The sequence below is a fragment of the Boleophthalmus pectinirostris genome, unplaced genomic scaffold (assembly GCF_026225935.1).
Source record: "Boleophthalmus pectinirostris isolate CB_2022bp ecotype Guang Dong unplaced genomic scaffold, ASM2622593v1 HiC_scaffold_14, whole genome shotgun sequence".
NCBI lineage: Eukaryota > Metazoa > Chordata > Actinopteri > Gobiiformes > Gobiidae > Boleophthalmus > Boleophthalmus pectinirostris.
Window position 1 is genome coordinate 19,505,547 of NW_026571047.1, and position 21,373 is coordinate 19,526,919.

General features: G+C 37.8%; 1 protein-coding gene across 1 annotated transcript; it reads right to left on the minus strand.

Annotated features, from left to right (window-relative positions):
• Window positions 1-240: 240 nt before the first annotated feature.
• dusp3a (dual specificity phosphatase 3a) lies at window positions 241-19,511 on the minus strand. Its single transcript, XM_020918391.2, has 3 exons — window positions 19,176-19,511; window positions 11,182-11,414; window positions 241-4,074 (listed from the first exon to the last, which is right to left on the minus strand). Exons 1-3 carry the CDS (start codon window positions 19,358-19,360, stop codon window positions 3,845-3,847), a joined length of 648 nt encoding a protein of 215 aa, XP_020774050.1. The 5' UTR covers window positions 19,361-19,511; the 3' UTR covers window positions 241-3,844.
• Between the last annotated feature and the right edge of the window lie 1,862 nt (window positions 19,512-21,373).

Below are 21,373 nucleotides of genomic sequence, written 5' to 3' on the forward strand. Positions count from 1 at the left end.
TTGAATTATCCTGATATCAAGGGTTAAATGTGTTAAAACTAGTAAATTCTTGTGAAAATACTTTAAATTTACCACAAAAATGCAGAAATATCACTTTATATCCTTGTGTTTTTTAAATTGTTACCATTGACAATATAGTAAAACACCAATGTCAATACAATGGCACAATTTAAAACTATCCACCAGTCATTTATCTACATGAATAAATGCGTATCTATAAGTGTAGACTTGCATGTTGTCAATATAAGATTTTTGTAAATATCATTGCCATTAAACCGTAAATATGTGAAGATGATGAACTAAAAGTACCTGTATGAATCACTGTCTACTCACTAAAACATGACGCATGCCTCAGTGCCCAGATAAGCATTCAAACCCTCACAGTTATAAGCAGAGTTTGCATAATCGCAGTAGTATATATATTTATATATCTTACACATAAATGATGGTACTTTGCATGTACACTTGTAGTACTTGTACATGCAGAACTGAAGGTGTCGAGTACACTGTGATGTCATATAGGAGACGAAGGGACTACATACCTACACATTAGAGACACATTGCGGATACATTCATATATGTCAACACTTAATATGTATATACAGTATACATGTATATGCTATTATGTATACAGATATATAAGGTGGGCTGGGTTATGTTATGAAGCTTAGGCCCTACGCTTTCACCAGGGATGTCACCGTTTACATTTTTAGAGATTATTGTAAGAAAAAACTGCAGAATTTAATGTACTTTCAGTCAACCTGTCTAATTAAAATGACTCTAGTGTCATACATTTTGACTATATATATTTATATCTATGCATTCACTGTGTAACTTCTGAGGTGGTGAAGGGTCCAACACCTGTTTGTCTCCATGGAAATGCATGCTGCCAAAAATATTCTACAATATGCCATTAAATTTATCTACCACTTTGATTTAACAGTCTAATTTTTATAACGCTTTTCCACCATTGAAGCGTTCAAAGAGCTTCACATCAAGAAACCACTCACCCATTTATACGTCAATATTGTATTTAGCAGAGAATGCATTTATGTCAAGAGCGGGATTCAAACCATCAACCTTTGCATCAGAGGACAAGCTATTGACCAACTACATGAGGGCCTGTTTACACGAACGCTTGCAGGTAAAAATGACAAAATATTTTATTGGAAGTGCCTTCAATTAAGACTAGATATGTCAAAAATTTGGCCTGTGATATAATTATATTTGCCCCATGAGATCATGTCACATATGTATTAGAGCTGCCCGCTGGCTACAGATAGGCAATAGAGACATTAATTATTAAAAATTTAGTTATTATTTTAAATTCTGCTTATTCTGAATTCAAGGTTTGACATTACATATCTCGAAAGAAGAGAAAACATGCAGATGTTGTTGAAATTTTCAATATATATTTAGTTTGCCCTATGACTTAGTACTTAGTTGCCCTCAGAGAATTTGAGTTTGACACCCCTGGTGTAGATGGCGACGGCGTTTTTGGGGCTTAAAAACGTGAAAATCTGAAACCAATCTCTGGAAAAGTTGAATATGCTCCGCCGTAGCGTTTCCGTCTACACTGCCCAAGATGCAAAACTCTGGTCAGATCTGCTCACGTTGTGTACGTGTTTACGGCACATACATCACCACCTAGACACCTGGCATGCATAACCAATCGAATTCCACACACTTTTGCATCACCGTATGCACGCAGATTTCCTCCCGAAAACGGTCGTCTAAACGCGGAATAAAAAGTGAAAACGCGACGCCACTTTCTTCTTCTGTTCAGACCTTCATTATATAAACGTAGCCTCAGTGCCTCCATTTAGACAAGCAGGTGATGTAGGAAAACCCGCCACCAGAAATGCTACACAGTGCATCTTTAACTTTTTTGAAAAATACATTCAATTAAGTTCTTACAGTTATTTCGTGACATAAAAAGTCACGATAATCAATGAATTAATCAATTGGTCTTGACATCCCTAGTGTCCCTAGTCAAAAAACATTTTCAAATATGCATTCACAATTCTACATCTCACCACTACATGTACTACAGTTAAATACATTGATATAAGAAGTGATTATATGATTATATGGTGCCTATATGTAAGCACTACTATCTGTGATTACACTTAGATGGGGGAGTATTGACATATATTGCAATGTTTTGTAGAAAATCAAACTTGTGAACTCGTGTGCTTGGGGTTATAGGGTATGGCACACTAAAATGGTGGACACGAATGGCTGTGTCAGGCAGTGGATCCACTCTATGACAATGGGAGAACAGCTTATAACATTTATTACTAACACCAAACTCATGTGTAGTAATAAGGGCATGTTTATCTTAGGGTTATTCGGACAAAACTGACATTTGGTTTGAGTTTTAGGATTTTCATTAAAATGGGAGAAGTTGGAACCCGCTTCAGTAATGTAGGAAAATTACGTAAGAGTTAGGTTAAGTAAGAGTTTTTTACGATTTAAAAGTAACACTAGAATTGTGTAACCAACAGTAATGGTAACAAAAAAGTATATTTACTGTATCTTACCATTTTTAGGTTTTGGAGATTTGACAAAAAGGAGAGAATTAATATCAAGTTAGAACCCACTTCAGTGACGTATGAAAATTACATATTAGAATAAAAATGTTTACTATTTGGAAATAATTCTACATACAGTGACAGACTGCATATTTTGAGGCTATCGTTGCAATAACAGTTTACACGTGGCTGACACATACCGGACTAGCCAGTTTAATCCCAAACCTAAATTTGATTTAGGATTTGACAAAATTCATGAAGCAGGAGTACACGAATTCTTTAGACAACAATTCTGAATAATTTTGTAGTAAATAGGCGTCATTGCTGAACATATATTGTAGATTATGTGACAGCTAAAAGATATCAGGTTATTACTTTTTACTATACAGTATGTTTGTCGAATACTCACTGTTTTACTCTTTTGAAGTAGAGGATTTTGATTTTCACTGCAGAACGCCCGGTTTTTAGGTTTTTAATGGACTTCCATCAGGCGCAGTCCTACTATATGAACAGCAGAGGTCACTGTTCAGTTTCATTATGTCAACTACTTAAAGAGTTTTTGAGGCAGGTGTTTTCTCCAATTTACCATCACTACTACCTAGGCCATGTCCCAATTTTGTTTCCTAACTTCCTTGTCTCCTTTATTCCTTTGCTGTCCCTTAAAACCTACTTAAAATCTACTGAAACTGAATAATTGTAAGATACATTTCTCAGTTCAACCAAGGTATTTTACTTGGAATCACAATTGTTTTTTCCTTAATCAAGACATCATGAAGTCAAAGAGACAAGTAAACAGAACTGGGACAGGCTAAGTGCTGATTAAGATATAAAACATTTACAGTTTGTTGTGCATTGAAGACTAGTGCCCCCTTGGGCGTGGAGGACTCATTACAAGAATAAGGGTCTCAAAAAAGTAAGTGGAATGTATCTACTGTATGTTTAACTATCAAACATTATGAGACTTCAAATATGAACTGCTGGCAACAGGTCAGCGACTTTCCGGCAGTGGACACTATGGAATGATTGTGCTAATACTCTACTACAAATAAACAAATTAATAAAATAAATCTATAAATAAAATGATTATCAACACTTGTGGACATTGATTGGTGGAAACATGACAGTGGTTTAGAAAAGTAGAAAGAGAGAAAGAGTGAGAGAGTTTAAGAGATATTCCTTTAAACAGCAGCGTGGCTATGTAGGAGGAGTGTATCATGTGAACTGCTTTAAAATACCCCCATGTGAGTCAGTGCTGGTTTTGAGGTGGGGCCAGTCTCAAGGCATGATGGGAGGTCTCACTGCAGCGCTCGTCATTTGGTCTTGATTTTGGGCACCTCTCCGTTCAGCCATCCCTCCTTCACCAGTCTCTCATTGAGCTGGCAGAGTTGGCGCAGGAAGCCGTCGTTGGGGCCGATCTCCCTCTTGTGGCGGACCGTGGCCACTGCCTGCCGGGCGTCCATTTTGTGGCGAAGCATCAGGTACGCGATCACCATGGTCGGGGAGCGGCTGTAGCCTTCTCTGCAATGAACGTAGACCTTTCCTACAGAGAGAACATTGCAAAAGAAGGTCTGAAATAGAAGCAATTTATATATGTTAAATAATTAAAGGGGCTATACCTGATTTTTGAATATGTCGATGAGCGGACTGATTTTAATTTGTGTGTTTTAATAGTTTTAATTCTCTCTGAACATGGAATACTGTTGTTAGCGTGTTGTTTGTGAAATGTGCTCATGAACTCATCGAGGTGAGTAAATAAGATACTAGGAATGTGTTAGGAAAGTGAGGAACAAGTTTGGATTGCTGCAAACTGCCTAAAATGTACTAGTCGAAATCAGGTATGCTGCAGCGCAAAACATTTGAAACTCATTTGACCTAATTTGTTTGTGTGTCTTGACCAATGAAAGTAATACTATTATCAATATGTCAACTGTTACGTAGATTAGGTATACTGTATTAAGCAGAATATGAGTAGAGATGCAAATACTAGCATCAGATATCAGGTCCTGGATATTGGTTAAGGGTTCAGCAGGCCAATCAATTAATGTATTAAAGGTTCACAGTAACTTTACTGATGGAGATGTTATTGCACGCCTAGAATGTTCCACGCTCTGGCATTTAACACCTTGCATTTATTCAATTCCAGGAGTTTTTCTCAAAAATACCTTGAAAACATGCATTGTTACTGCAAGTAGGGTCACCTCTTCACAGATCTGAGCTATAACTAATATAACTTTACCTGGTTGTGTCACCTGTTTTTCTCCAGGAAAGAAAAAAATCTGTTTAATGCCATATAGTGGTAGTCAGGCTGGCGCCACCTAGTGTCTCTGCTCAATTTCATTTCTCTCCAGCGACTAGGTCAGAAATTGGAACACACAAGACAATTTGCAAGAACCCCGGAAGTTGTAGACCGCGCACTGACCAATCAGCGAAGAGTTGTGAAGCCATGACGTCAAACTCAAGCGTCTGTCTGGGTCCCTTTTGTGGAACAGCACAACAGTAAACAAAACACTGCAGTAGAAGAAGCCATACTTTCTGTGTTAACTATTCCTGAGATCGAGGATTTAAAGCCAAAACAAAGAGAATGTCTGGTGAATTTTATCAAGAGGAAAGACATTATTGTCTTGTTATTGTATTTTTTCTACAGGATTTGGTGCTTACATATGTCACGACCAAACAGCAGCGATTGGTACCCGCTTACCGTCAAGCGAACAAAGCCAAATGCTGCGAGGTGAGTCTGGCTAATAAAGCGGAACATTTTTGGCAAAATAATAACAGCTCCATGGAGACAAGCAGATGGTAGGCGTTCCACCAAAAAAGTTACACAATGCACCTTTAAAAGACTATACACTCCCCTGTTGAAATTACTATGGTAAGCATATTGTCAGCAAAATATAATACTGGTCTATCAAAATTGAGGAAAGAATATGATTTTTCTACATTTATTTTAGCACTCTGTCATAATAAAAATCATAATAGATCTATGGTCATACTTCTTGCAACATTTCCTTTATAGGTTTTGGCTTGACAAACTAGCACAGACGACAGACAGAGAACAGAACAATGTACAAAAGCAGCTACAATTTAAACAATGGAAAGTGCACATATGCCGGGTTTGATTCTGTCGACGCAGCAACTTGTGTCGGCCGGCAGGGGGAGGACATGCAAATGTTTGGCCCTGACCTCTGCTGCAGATGGGAAAAAGTCAATCATTTTCTGTTCCTCTGTATCCACCAACACACTGTGTCCTCCAAAATATGAGCTATAACTACAAAAGAAATACAGGCTATATATACTTGTGTTGTCATTAATAAACTAGAGATTAGAATTGGGTTATGAATATTTGTGAAGTTGCTACTGATTGGGCTATAATAATTTTATTGCATAATGTACAATGAAAATGAGATCCATCAATTTATGAATCAGAGAGAAAAATTGTCATTACAGTGAATAATGCAATAACCAATAGTTGTATGTTCAGTTCAATTGAAACTATAAGAAAAAAAAGACTATTAAAATGCATTTAAAAGGTTTAACTATAAATGTTTTCAATATTTTAAAGCAACAATGTGTAACTTTCTACAGGTGGCACTGCATGATTCCATGGAAATAGAAAGTTAAAACCTCCAAACTTTGGAGCATTCTTCATAGAGACAGACAAGCTTCATGCCATAGTGTAGAATATTACTAGCCTGATTCATCAGCCAGTTTCACTTTGTAGAAACCGTCTGACCTCACAGCATCAGAATTCGTTTGCTTCACGGTAGGCGGGTACTTTTTTTATTTAACCAATCGCTGCTATTTGGTCGTGACGTATGTAATGCACCGCTAACGAGGCTAACTGGTATATTAAGCTTTTCCCAAATCCTGTAGGAAGGAGGACAATAAGGTTTTTCCCCTTGATAAAATTCACTGAACATTCTCTTTGTTCCGGCTTTAAATCCTCGATCTCGGGAATCGTTGCCAACACAGAATGTCTGGCTTTTCACTGACTGGCTGGTGCCCGAACTCGCACTTCCGGGTTTTTTACAAACCGTCTAGTGTATTCTGATTCCTGACCTATTCGCTGGAGAGAAATGAAATTGAGTGGAGGCACTAGGTGGAGCCAGCCTGGCTAAAATATTACAGCCAAAAGCAACAACATTTATCTAGGGATAAGCAGGTAGAAGCCCTCCTCCACACCAGGTTTGTGGAGATGCAAGCCTGCGCACAGTTTTATACTTTTTCAGTGTAATAAAACATCCCAAATTATTCTATTTTTGTATATTTTTGAATACAAAGTTACAATGTAGGGCTTTAGATCATAAAACATATTAACTCCATGTATTAACAATGGCTCCTTTGTATGTAAACTTAAGTCTTATTGTGATATGGATACAACATTAGGTAATAACATTCAATCGTTTTTTAAAAATATTGACCAGCCATAACAACAATGTATGTTTGTTTGGAGCTCGCCCTTGTCTTGCCAATGTGACCGATCACTTTGTCGTCCCAAGAGACACAGAGTTTGTCCACGTATCAGGATCATATGAGGACCACGGGCCAGTCCAGATCTGCCCCATCTGCACAAAAGCTGTAACTCTATCCCCCTATGTGCCCCCCCCACCCCGTCTCTGTGCCCCCTCCTCTCATGGCTTTCCTCCTCCTCTCTGCATCCATCTCTGCCCTGAGTTTCCAAAGCACTGAACAGCCAGTGCTCTGTCAATGACTGACCTCTCCAATATCTAATCAGCCCTTCTCCATTGATCTATGCTGTTCTGCTGTAGCGTCTTGTTAAAGAGACAATATTTTAGGCTTAAAGTGTCACTCAGCTTTCTAAAGGTTTCAGAATGATGAGAGATTTTGGGCACCTCTCTCCTGAAAGTCTTGTGATCAAAATGAGACCGCTGTGTGCTGTGAGCATCTAGTTATAGGTTGTTTTTATTCTCCGCAAAAGAGGATGTGCACTGTTAGCATGTTAGTTGTTGTTGGCATGTTGTTAGCTCGTGTCTTTGAAACTTGTGAAACATGCTTATAAATAGGGCTGGGTATCATTAAGAAATTGCTCATAGGATACATACCTCGATACAGTGCACTTTTGGTTCGATATAATATTTCAAATCGATTCGATACAGTTCTATAAAAATAATGGTCAAATCATGGCTGTGATACTAAAAGTCTTTGTTAAACCACTTCTTGTGCAAAGTGAATATGAAACACAAACATTTTAATCACTGGAACAGTGAAAATGTCAAATGTGTCACATAAACGAGTTTCCTTCCACTAAACAAGCAAAAAAACAAACAAAACTGTAGCACTGTAACAAAATAAGTAAAATATACCAAACAATATTCTTGCCGATATATCGATACAGCAGCCCACGATATTAATACTGTATCATTAAACTATACAATATATCGATATTTTGACATTTTTGCACACCATGGGTGCAATTTCTTAGGAAATTGAGGAATAAATTTGGATTGTTGCCGTAATGATAAGTAAGAATTTTAAACATATCTTTTGAACATGAACAAGTCCTCAAAATATTCCATATGTCTGGAAGCTGGAACCCATGAACAACTCAAACACAGACTGAAAGAAAAGTGTTTGAAATTGACTATTGGGCAGCGTGCCTATGTTCCCTCAGCCTTATATTCTTTTTTTTTCTTTCCTGAAATTGGGCTCTATGTTCTCACATTTCCTTTATCACCAATTGCATCAGATTTGATCCCAATTTCTCACAGTTTGGTCGTTACACCCAACCAAATGCAATCCAGCAGCAGTTGAATACAGATGTAAAGATGTAAAGATGGTGCAAAGGATCCTAGGTTGAAATGACTCTGAATCATCCCTTTAAATGTGGTATAAAATAAAAATGACTTGACTTAGAGTTTAATTTTGAGAAAAATCTTACAAACAAGAAAAATCTTAGAAATGAGGGACCATAGGGCTGACCCCGACTACTGCATCAGAGCAAATTTGAGTAGGGATATTTGGGATATCTTCCTACATTGGTATCAACTCAGTACAGAAAAAATATATATTATAGTAGTGTATATTATATAGTGATAATAGGCCTATATGCTGAACAAGTCTACCTATATGTAATTCCCATTTGTCTTCAATTTGTGGGTCTTGCTATAGTCATAATCTAATTTTGCATATTACATATTATCTAAATTAATGAAACACATGTGTATCTTCCACCCATTTGAAATACTTTGCTTCTTTTAAATTTCAGAAATACTGATGAAAATTGATGAGTTACAGATGTGTTTTACAGAATAAACCAATTATTTGTTCAAAGGATAAATATAGGAGTACATAATTTAACTCGGTAATAAAAACATTCTTCACTGCTCTCCTCATCTTACACCTGTCTTCCTCTTTGGTCCTAATGGAAGACTTTGGTGTGAGGAACATTTGCCAAACCTGACGGAGAGTTAAGAGCCTCCTCTGTCAGAGCTGATGGTAAATCAATACAGGAAAACATGGTTCAGTCTCTAATTAAACACAGCTCGTGAGAGAAGACCGATGCTTTCACTATAAAGGGAAACAAGGTACATGGACTGGACTCATATATTGTACATTATTTTAGTCAGTCAGATTCCGTCTGTTTTTGTTTTCAGTAATTTTGTTGAAAGGGCTGCACATACATTGCAATAATAAAATGCTGGCAATACAGAATATCCAAACATGAAACTAAAATGTGTGGGATTCTTGTAATAGTTTAGTGGATTGGATTTCAGTCTTTTTCCAAATAAGAACATGAAAAACGAGTTAGAAAAATCGCAACTAGATTTTTTTCCTAAAACTGTGCAGCTCTACTATCATGTTTGAGATTTTAATGATTTACTTACAAAATTTTCAGGGGAGGGTCCACCACCTGCTAGTTTGCCTGAAATGTTCCGTACTATGACATTAAACTTATCGTGTTTCAAAAATAAGATGGCATTATACTTGTGTTAACTGCTTGTGTTATAGATTTTTAATGTCAGTTTTTTATTTATTTATGAATTCACAATTATTTGAACAGATGAATTAGTTGGATAACAGTTTTCATTTTGCTTTTGCCATCAATAGAAAATTCTGAGAACAAATCTAATAAGTCTAAAAATAAATCTAAGACCTGGGTTACATTTGGGATACATTAAAGGTTTCATCCACGTTTAGTCCTGATCTAGGCTTAGTTTGGTCCTGTTTTTATCCCGGTTTAGTTCCTACAGGGCTGTATGCAGGACCTGTTGTCATCCAGGACAAAGAGCTGTGTTATATGGAGCAGCACTCAGGAGGGAGTCACATTTAGACAGAGACTCATTCAGGCTAATGCTCCATCTTCACCTCAGAGACTGTTAAGACACTGACTGAGACACGTCATGTGTGGGACAACAGAAGAGAGAGTTGGTTGTTAATTGCAGTGTTGCTTCAGGGCCCACAGCTTGCATGCTTTTATAAAAGAAAAATAATAATAATATCCTAAATGTAATAAGATATACATGTTATATTTACTTTTTGTGTGTGTAATTTCCAAATTGATGGACCTGTGCCTTTGAAAAATGTGCACCTGAATAATTTGTGTGGTGTTTTTATTTGGTAATCTGTGCATTAGGTCTGTAAATTACACAACGGGAAAATCTATAACTGAGAAATACAAATATTTGACAAGACTGTAATTTTTGTAATCAAATATTTTGTTGAAATTTACCTATAAGTCGCACTTTTTTTCATGGTTTGGGTGGTCCTCCAGTGCAACTTCTATATTAAAATTTTCACACTGACACTGCTGTGAGAGGCTCTAGACCTGTGTGTCAGTATCTGCTGCTCCTATTACTCCTGTACCACTGTCACTTTGCCCTCTACTGCGCATGTCTCCTGCAGAAAAAGTCTCTGTCCTCCTGCAAGTAGTGAAATATCCAGAAAGAAAGTTTGGAGTGAGCGAAAAACTTTTGAGGGACTGGCGGAAAGCGGGTATGGAGAACACAGCTTCACAGTCACTGGGAGGGTGCACCATGCAACTTTCCTGGAAGTCATTGGATGGATCGACAAAGCCTGGACTTCAGTGCCACTGAAACCATTCTGTCGGGATTCAGAAAGGACGGAATAATTCTAACTGGAACTGATGCTGAGTCTGACGACAGCTACACAGAAGAGGAAGCTCTGTTTACCTCGAGAGGTCGCGGAGTTGCTCAGAAGTGACACTGAGGATGAAGAATTCAATTGATTTAGTGATTTAGAGTGAGATGGAGAGTTTAGTAAACTTTTTCGTTTTTTCGTTGTTTATGTTATAGTTTAATCTGAAGAACTGTTCATATGTGACGTTAACAGTCTGTTGTTCTCTGTTCTGTTGTTATTACTAGAACTTGCCTTTCAAAATGAAACGTTGGTTCCTGGTCTCTGATTTTATAAAATAAATTTCCCCCAAAAAGTGCGACTTAAAGTCCGGTGTGACTTATATATGTTTTTTCTTCTTCATTACGCATTTTTTGGCTGGTGCGACTTATACTCCAAAGCTACACATTTTTCGCTACTGGATGTTTGTTTTGGTCTAAACAAGCACACGTTTTGTGTGCCAATTTAAATTTTTTTCTTAACCATCACTGCTATGACATCAATTCAAAACACAAAACACCAGTCTAACTCAATGTGTCTTGTATATTTGCCAAACCTTTGCTGTTATTGTGCGCTAGTGCCTTGTCGATGAACTCCGCCCCCTCCTCGAAGTAGGCACTGAGGTTGAACTGCTCGGTGTCGTTGGCCGAGATCCCGTGGTATGTGATTCCTGTCCCCGCGTAGAACTCAGCGCTGGTATTCACGTGCATAAACGAAGTCCCCTCCGCCACGTTCAGCACATGAGTCACTCCCAACTTCTGCAGGCGCATCGTGTTCTGGGCCACAAAGCTAAAAGGACAAAAATACAAGTTCAGTGTTATCAGTGGAGCAGTGGAGGGCAACAAGTAACCTCCTTTTTAAAGTATTTCTGCTTACAATGGTGAAAAGTAGACAAGATTTTCAAAGTACTACAAAAGTGAAACTAATATAGATCTTTGTCAGCACAGGCTAGTTGTCTGAGTATTATGTTGTTGTAGCCAGTAGCCTTTATGGCAGCTATATACAGCCCATTACAATGCATTAGAGTGAGAGCTGTGTTAGCAACATCTGTATTAGAGCTGTGTACAAAAGCACTCAGGGAGACTGGACTCAATACAAGAGTTTTTTGTTACAGAAGAACAATTGTAAAATCTGTTTCTGGCTAAAGAAATGTTTTCAAAGACAACCATTTAAGAACCACACACTGAAGTGACTTTTTGTGACAGCAAAATGTTTTCGATAAACAAATTAGTAATCTTAATCTTTTTTTTTTTGTACACCTAACAAATTTTATTTTAAAATATAAGTTTAGTAGCTACAGTGGCTATGGTTAAAAACTCACCAACATCTTATTATCTGTTTTTAGACATTTGAAATAACTTAAAGGACATGCAAACTGCACAATTTTGTGTGAGTGATCAGAGGCTCAGAAAGAAATCAGATGATTTTGCTTCTTACATTTTATTTTAATTATCCTTTATCTGATAATAATCAGATAATAATCCGATTTTGAGTGAGCATGTAACCACAGCACATGATGAAGATTTTGTGTTACAATGAACGATCTGTCCTTCACTTTTCAGTCGTTTCACTAATATAACCAAAAAATGTATTGTTAACTTGATGACTGTTATATGCAGCAGCTTTATACAGGAGTAAATATTTTGCTCATAACCAATAAAGAAAGCACAATTTTGTGACTTTATGAGGTTCTTCCAGAAGCCAATCAGGCCGTAAAGATCCAGGGTAACAAAGCAGAGGACAGAGCCTGGCCCTGGGCCATGGGACAGTGATACTGTCCAAGCAGAGACAGAGAGAGGTCCAGATATCGACCACATCTCCTGTTTCAAGAACTAATGCTTCATGGGGCGTTCAGTGTTACTAATTAGCACATCTGAATTTATACTAGCAGTAAATATAGTAGAAAAATCTTTAAATTAATAGTCAATGTATTTTATAAAAATGATTAACCAATGGGATCACAACAACACGGAGGAAAATAAATAATTTATGAAACAATGACAACAGTGTTATAACCAAGAGACATATTTCAGAGGGGAGAGCTGGGAGATATGGAAAAAAATTTGTTATCCAAATGATTCTTGTGCAATTTGTATCTGTCTCAATTTAATAACAAGATTCATAAAAACAAGGCAGACTTTGTATTTGTACCTCTAGAACCATTAAGTCTTCAACAAACAAACAAACAACACTCCAAACCAAAACCTGTTATAATCTACAAACAATTAGATCTCTATTGCATTACAATATCATTAACTGCCGAGCCCTTAGTCTAACTGGTGCATACTGCCATTGTGTCCCTGAGCAAGACACTTCACCCAACAACTTGCCTGTGTAATGAATGAGAGTGATGGTGTTTGGAGGAGCTGTTGGCTCAGATTGGCAGCCACGCTTCTGTCAGTCTACCCCAAGGCAGCTGTGGCTTCAGAAGTAACTTATCAAAATTCATACAGAGTGAATGAATAAACATTGAATTATAAATATAAAACTAATTTGAGCCTCTGGAAGTGATGAAAATGTGATTATTTTTGTGTAATTATTCTTGTTTAATAGTATTTATATTCTGCTCCATACATTACAAATAAAAATGTATGTGTCTATTAAAGCTTGTAGTGATCCTTTTGATACAACTCAAAGAGGCACATTCTGTGAAACCCAAGGCTGCTGTGCGTGTCTATATCTGGCTCTATCAATAACTGAGGCGAGGACGGTGACCTGTACCAATCCCAAGAGGCGCCGCTGTACCATCCAATAAAACAACACTGCCTTGTGAGAGAGAGGGAGAGAGAGAAGGAGAGAAGGAGTGAGGGAGGTAGGGAGAGAGAGAGTGAAGAGAAAGGGTGGGTAAAGGAAAGACAGGGAGAGAGAGGACAGAAGGCGGGAGAGACAGAGATAATGAGAGAGAGGAGAGAGGGAGAAACAGAGAGAAGAGAGGAGCGTTCTTGTGTCATGTACAGGGCAGCATACAGCTCTTCATCCGTCTCCTCTCTTCTGTGGACATTTAGCCTGAGCACTAAGCACACACACATCTGACTGAAACACATGAATGATGTATAAGACTCAAGCACTCGGCCTGTGTGGAGCTGAACCCTGTACACTCTGCATAAAGAGCTATAGGAGAGCCAGTACTAGAGATGCGTTATCATAATGGAGTCTAAATTGTGATTCAGTTGCAATTAGTAAGCCTGTCACGATAACACATTTTGAAGCGTGATATGTTGCTACGAGATACTGAGATAAACGATAATACTGAAATTACCTTACCACTGACACAATGACAATAAAGTAAGATAATCCCAGTAAACCATTTTTAAACAGACACTATGATTCAAAAAACATGAGCTGCAACAAATAAACAGCAGAATAAATGCATGAATAGCCATAGAAGCTCTACAGCTCAAATCTCATTGTATTACAACAAAAATACCCCAGATCTCCACAATTCCATGTGTGTACACAGTAAATACTAAGACCCAAAATATACTGATCCAGCTTTGATTTATTGAAGGATAAATCAATATATTAATTATTGTGACAAGGCCAGCACTTAGCAAATACATAGTGTATGTTTATTGCCATACTGTGGAACATTCTAGACAAAACATCTTCATGGAGAAGCAGAGAGCTTACATAATGAACCTTTAACATCAGAAGCACGAGTGTACACGAGGCTACACTAAGACCTCAAGTCTCTATTCTAATTGTATGCAATGGCATTAATAATAAAAGCTGTTTAATTAATAATGCCGTGGTCAGACTACTTCTGAAATATGCCCACTATACAGTACTTTCCCCGTGCAAAAGTACATTGAGTTCATCTGTGTGCGATGGTGCGTTTGTTGTATTCACCTGGATAGGCCTGGCCTCTGTCCTCGCCCTGCGATCTGCAGTCCCATAACATCTATTATTTAACATGAGCTGAGCAAGAAACAAGTGGCTCTTAAAACAAACAGCCACACCTCCAGCTGCTCCTGTGTGGACCTTTACAAAGACATTACAGGCTGTGCAGTCACAGCTTCATGATGGCATGACCAAAGAAGATAGTGTTTTTAATGGGGCTAAATCTGGACTCCCCAAACTCAGACCAAAACAGTGAAGGTCCTATATTAAAAATTACTGACTCTTGTGAGCTTTAGGCCAGATTATAAGGTTGCTATCCCATCAGAAACAAACCTGGATTTGTGTTTTGTTTTGTTTCATTCACACGTTTGAGTAACTCTTATTAGTCTGTAAGAGATTGGATGATTTCAGTTCTGGAATTGCCAAACAATTATAGTAAAGTGTATGGAACATACACATACATTAAGAACAAGATCAAGATGAAGATCGAGATCAAGATCAGAAAATAGCACCATATGTGCCCTTTAAGGATGACTTTACAGTAAAAGTCTGAAGCAGAGAGTATAGTTATTATTACATACAAGTCCAAATCCAACACATGCACAATGAGTCAAATCGTCCAGCTAAGTTAGACTAGTTCTAATCAAGCCTCCAGCTCAAGATCTGTGTAGTACGTCGGGACCAACTGCTCCTGCCATGTTACCCCAGCACCAGTGAAGACATATTTCCCTAAAGGGACAAGAAATAGTGTACTTTAATTAATTAAAACAAGAATAAACATGCCCTATGAATACTGCAAGTTGCTAGAACTTGCTATTCCTGAATTGAAATGGCTACTGATCAAAAGTAAAGCTTTTTGTAATATTGTACAATCAGTTTAGATTGAAAATAACTGACCATAATCAGGACTAATATATCAGATTTAATGGTCACATACATTTTTAAAGGCACTGTATCTGACTGAATCATCTTATGAACATGAAATCAGAACTAGCTCATTTTAAACAGATTGCAACCAAATTATTCACAGCGAAAAATTTATTAGCGAAACAAGATGATAATAACACACACATATTTACAGACAGGCTCCCAATGTTACTTCCTGGTTTGAAGTCTGGTTTTACAGTAGTCCTAGACATGTGTACTAGGACAAAACAAATTTTACTTTAGGCTACATAAAAAATAAGATACAGCCCCTTCATAAAACTGGAAAACAAAACGATTAAAATAACCCGACTGCCTGAATGATTTCATATGTTATTCTTACTCTACTATAGCCCACATTAGTAGATGCTGTAGAATAGTGCTGACCAATAGTGCATTTGAAGTAGCACAGAGCTGGACTAATAAGATGCCTCAGCACAGACTTAGAGCATCCCAGTGGACAGAGAACAGGCTTTAGTCCACCATCGATCTCTTCTGCTCCTCAGCCATTTGTAATATCTCATTAGACCTTCACTACAATGGGGACAGCGGTAATCTCATTAAATACAACTTCTGGTTTATTAATTTAATTATTTAGCCTCCATTTTGATAACCTGGACTAGCTCTTATGCAATGGTGTGAAGGCACAAGTTGGACATAGGTAACTTTAATTAAAAAAAACATATTTTATTTGTAAAGTTTATTATCCGTAAATATGTCTGTGTGTTATCATCACCCTGTGTCATCTCATCTCATCTTGATTTAATTTCAAAATGCCTCAAGAAGATCCATGTTACTATAGATCCAGACCGTTCTAAAGACTAGGAGACGTCCTACTTAGTCTGATTTTAGACTTAGACCAGATGTGAGTAAGGAGAAACAGTGCAAAGAAGAAATAGTAAGGGTGTAACAATATCCAAGTGTCACGATATGATATCGTCACGGTAAGAACCTCACAGTAAGATATTTATTGCGATATCTTGGGAAAGCTCACGATATGGTGGGGAGACTCATGATTAGGGATGTAACAATATCCACATGTCTCTGTACGATATTTTCAGGATATACATCTCACAGTACGATATTTATTGTGATATTTTGTGCTACTTTTTCCTCTTAAGACATAATCCAAAGAACTAAGACTTAAAAGTGCTTAGAACTGTTATTTGTTCTTGTAGTCTGCACTGAAATGGAGCAAAGGATCATGGTCTATGTAGTTCCCTCTGTTTTTTTTTTTTTTTTAGCTATTGCTGCATCATAACTCTTAATTTGAGCAGAGAGACTTGTAATTCGATATATTGTGATGGTCCACGATATTATTGTGAGAACTTTGACGATTCGATATCACAATATTTCGGTTATTGTTACATCCCTAGGAAATAATGATTGATATGACATAAGGCTGTTGTACAGTTGTATATAATATGGTATAAATGTAACCTTTACCTCTATGCTATTTATGTGATAGTTTTCAGTATTAATAACTAATTTTGATACTATGTGTATTGATTAGTATTAAAGATTGAGCTCTATGTTTTTGTTCACGGTCGATGCCGATACTGATTTTGTGCAGTGTCCTCTCCCCATTAAAGTGTTCAAATAAAGCATTATGCATGTTTTTAGGCATCTGGTTAGCAGACAAAATAGCAGCCTTTGCAAGAGATTTCTGATCTGTGTTATAAAGTTGTTTCCTCATCACAAACATGTCTGGAGTTGTGTTTTGTTTTGTTCACACATGTTTAATACACAAATCCTGCATATTTAGGCTGAGCTGTTATCTCTTCAGAAAAACGCTCTAGGTTGTGATGTCATGTGGTAATACAAGTGCTCCAGTGTGATTTAATCTCCATACACTTTCACTAGAATCATTTCAGCCCTGGAATTGCCGTTCTTTTCTAAACAAATGGTAAAAAGTAGCTGTTGGCAACTACAACTACATGACATCATAAGGTGGAAAGGAGCTTTTTGAGCTTTGGAGATGTAGACAGACTAATAATAAAGATTTATTCAAACGTGCGTGAATGAAACAAAACACAACTCCAGGTGTGTTTTTGATGACATAACAGCATTATAAAATGCCTGAAAGCTCACAGGAGTCAGTTATGGATATTACTGGACCTTTAAAGCTGATAGCTGATATGATAAAAAGTGAAAATATCAGTCACATCTGTCAGTGTCTAATTAGTAAATGGATATCTATATCTATTATTTGGACAATTCTAGTGACCAGTAATGATAAAGCACTCAAGTCTGTCTCAGACCAGCCAGATTGGCACATCCACATTGATGTTGTCACTCTCAGAGATACAGTAAAGTGGTTGTATACGGCTCTGACCTCCCCCCTCCTCCCTCTCTGCAGCAGGCACCAGTGCCAAAAGATGTACCAGAGACAAGCCAAGTTCATCCAGGCCATCAGACAGTTGAGAAAAACTTCCAATTCTGAATACAAATGTGAAATAGCTCCTTCAACAGACCATTTACCACAAGTGGACTGCACAATATTTAGCAAAATGATTGTACTACAGCTACTACAAAAAGGCTACATAATAAAATTGATATAACACTGAGATGGAGATTTATTTTTTGGAAATGAATTCCAAATATCTTCAAATTTAAAAAGCAATATTTAGGGTGCAATCACACATGCATTCGGTCTAAACCTGAAAGTAAACCTGGACTAAACCTGGACTAAGCCAGGACTACTACAACACCAAACCAAATTAACATTATGAATCAAGACTAGTACCAAAAAAGACATCATAACACCCTTTGGTTATGATTTTTGAGATTTATAGTTAATAAGAAATATATGTTTTTGTTAATTTAATTACTGGTAAAATTTCTGTGTCAAGAAAAGTAAAAAAAAAAAAAAAAAAGCAATTGAATAGTGCTATTGTAAAACAGTGTAGCTCTAACCACAATTGCAGAATAAAAAAACTGATTACTTCTATCCTTTACCTTGTAGGCCTATTTCTCTGTATTGCTATTGGAGATTAAATTTGCCAAACCTTGTTTTCAGTGTGTCCTGGGAACTGGCCTAACAGGAATATGATGCTGTAAATTCCTGAAGAGTCAGCATGTTCATTACAGAGCCAATAGTTCACCATCAACCAACCAGTAGATTTATGTCTGTAGCCCTACTATGGTTAATATACAACACCATGATGTATGAGTGTGCCCTGCAGGAGGGACCGTGCATGTGACCATTACTTGAACTCAAGGCTACTACACTATAACCACTGCTGCTCACACTAGACCCATGGATTAAAGATTGAGGGCCAGAAATGTTAAGAGATGTTAGGTTTACGAATAACATGGGCCTACTGAAAGAAGAGAGTTCACAGATGGAAATGGTTTAATCACATCTACAGCACGGTCTATTCACCATGATAGTGTCGATAATTCACAAGAGGAAAGTGCTAGCTTCATTGATGGCTTCATTATGTTGGACTTCATGAATAGAGTCTACATCGCATTTTCCTCTGCACGTTTCTTGTAATTTTAGGTGCATTGTATCAGTTATGTCTCCAGACCTGACACATCACCTGAGTCGACAATGGCAGCACATAAACACTGGGCAGAAAGGATACAGAGTCTCCCACAGCTCGGAGCATGCACTGGGCTTCGCTCTGTGGGTGACAACAGGCTGTCGCTCGTGAGTCTCCCGCCCTGTGCGCGTGATCTGTGCGTGATCCGTGCGACATGCGCCACTGTTGTCATTGTCTGGAGCTGTAGACCTGTTTCACCTGTCACTGAGATGCACAGATAAAATGACGCACGACTTACGCGTTTCCGATGTAAATCCGTGGGTAGACTTCGTTGAAGTGCTGCGTGGGGAGTTGGTAGAAGCCGCTACCATCCGACACCAGCTCGTTGAGTTGTTGAACGGTGATCTCTCCGCTGTGCGCGGGGAGCACGGCGGGAGAGCACGGCCGCGGTGGCAGTTTGCTGGGGCTCTGGTGTTTCTTCATGTCGCCTCTCCTCGGAGCTCCAGGTGCTTGAGTTCCGCGGTCAGACTCGCGCTCCTTTCCGTTTCATCTCTGCTGCATATTTAGCTCCACACGTGAGTCGTGCCTGGCTCAAGGTGTCTCCCAGGCGCGAGCTCCACGGCATCCATCAAGTCAAGCGCACTGGACTGGGACTGTACTTCCGGTGCGGATTTCAAAATAATAGCATAAAACGGAAATACATTTGCAAGGCTACCGTCTATACACTGCACATCACAATTCAATTATCTATTATGTTCTTAAAGATATTCTGAAAGAGCATGTTGAGACATAACACATCAAATAAATAATAAGACACATGGAGGCTATACTTTTGTCAAAGCCCGATTCCGTCAGATCTCAGAAGCTAAACAAGGCCGGGCCTGGTTAGGACTTGGGAGAGAGACCAATGGGAATATCAGGTGCAACACTGGGGCGCAAATCGCATAAACTGTTATTGTGTCCTTAGGCAAGGCACTTCACCCACATTGCTTCAAGTGGTGTGCGTGAGCCGCTGGAGGTAGGTGGGGATCCATTTCTATGTCCATAGCCCTTCGGGCGGTTCGGCCAGAGTCTGGATTTTTCCAGGCAAGCATTATAATAAAAGTGTAAAACATTAAAAGGGAGTCTAAAAACCTTTTGAGGCGACTCTAGAAGCTTGTCACAGATTTTGGTCATCAAAAAGTTGTTAGTGTTAGGTTGTTAACTTCACAAGGATTTAACACCAAAAATGTTTGCGGATCATTGTGAGTAAACTCAGAATGCCTGACGCCCAACGCAACGAGCTCAAACAGTACACGTAAGAAACACCAACTTTATATACGTTTATTATAGCATAACCTATTTAAGTTTATAGCAGGGTTACTCAAAGGTGCATTGTGTAACTTTTCTAGATGGAGCCCACAACCGTTTGTTTCCATGTGGATGTTAATGCTTTGGTTTAATTTGTCCACAGTATGGTATTAAACTAATCTGTCTTGCATTTATTCAACTACAAGTGTTGCACCTGCACGTGACAGACACACCAGCAAATAAGTTACACAATGTACCTTTAAGGTCAACTAAACGATTTTTGTATTGTTTATCATTGTTTTAAAAAGCAATGTAAGTTTGTTGTTGTTGTTTTTTGCTGCTTCTTTTACTTTGTACTATTACTTTCTAATCAGATCAATTCTTTTTATTATCTTCAAATAATAAAAAACAACACTAGAGGTCACTATAGAGCTATGTAAAAATGCAATTCTGTTTTTACTGATGCTTTTACGAACACACGGTCAGCTTTTGTTAAATAAAGCTGAAGTTTGTAGTTTTAGTTTTATTATAGCTGAAATTATTGAGTTAAAAAGTATATTAAAATATGACAATAATATTAATACTGCAGTTCTTCACAGCCATATCACTAAATTTTCCAATATTGTGAAGCACTACCTGGTACAAATCCTCCTGCTCCGAGAGATCAGAGACAAAATCTCAGCAGGTCTGTTAAAGGTGCACTGTGTAACTTTTCTATCATGATGCCCAGATGATATTGCTGTACCTGTAATGTTCCACTTCTAATACAGTACTAAATTTATATCTGATGCATTTATGCATTTTTTGTTTTTATTGCTCAAAACCACCTTTAAAAAGATGCATTCTGATTGTGAATATTGGACTTAGGAACATTGGAGGTAAAACAATTACATCTCCATGGAAACAAGTAACTGGTGGGCCCACTATCAAAAAAGTTACACAGTGCACTTTTAATAAGAAAGTATAAAGAATAGTATCAGTTAGGGGTGTGCAAAAATATTGAAATATCAACATATCGTATCATTTAATGTGATGATACAGTATCGATATCGTGGGCTGCTGTATCGATATATCGCCAAGAGTATTTTCTTAGTATATTTTACAAAAAATATTTTGTTACAGAGCTACAGTTTTTGTTTAGTGAAAAGAAACTAATTTATGCAACACGTTTGACATTTTCATTTTGATGAGTAAAATCAGTGTGTT

Excerpts from the sequence above, each read along its gene's own strand:
- dusp3a (XM_020918391.2), bottom strand. The coding sequence starts at position 19,360 with ATGAAGAAACACCAGAGCCCCAGCAAACTGCCACCGCGGCCGTGCTCT. Across the intron at positions 11,415-19,175 it reads CGGATTTACATCGGAAACGC|CTTTGTGGCCCAGAACACGA; the intron begins GTAAGTCGTGCG and ends TTGTCCTTTTAG. Across the intron at positions 4,075-11,181 it reads AGCGCACAATAACAGCAAAG|GAAAGGTCTACGTTCATTGC; the intron begins GTTTGGCAAATA and ends TTCTCTCTGTAG.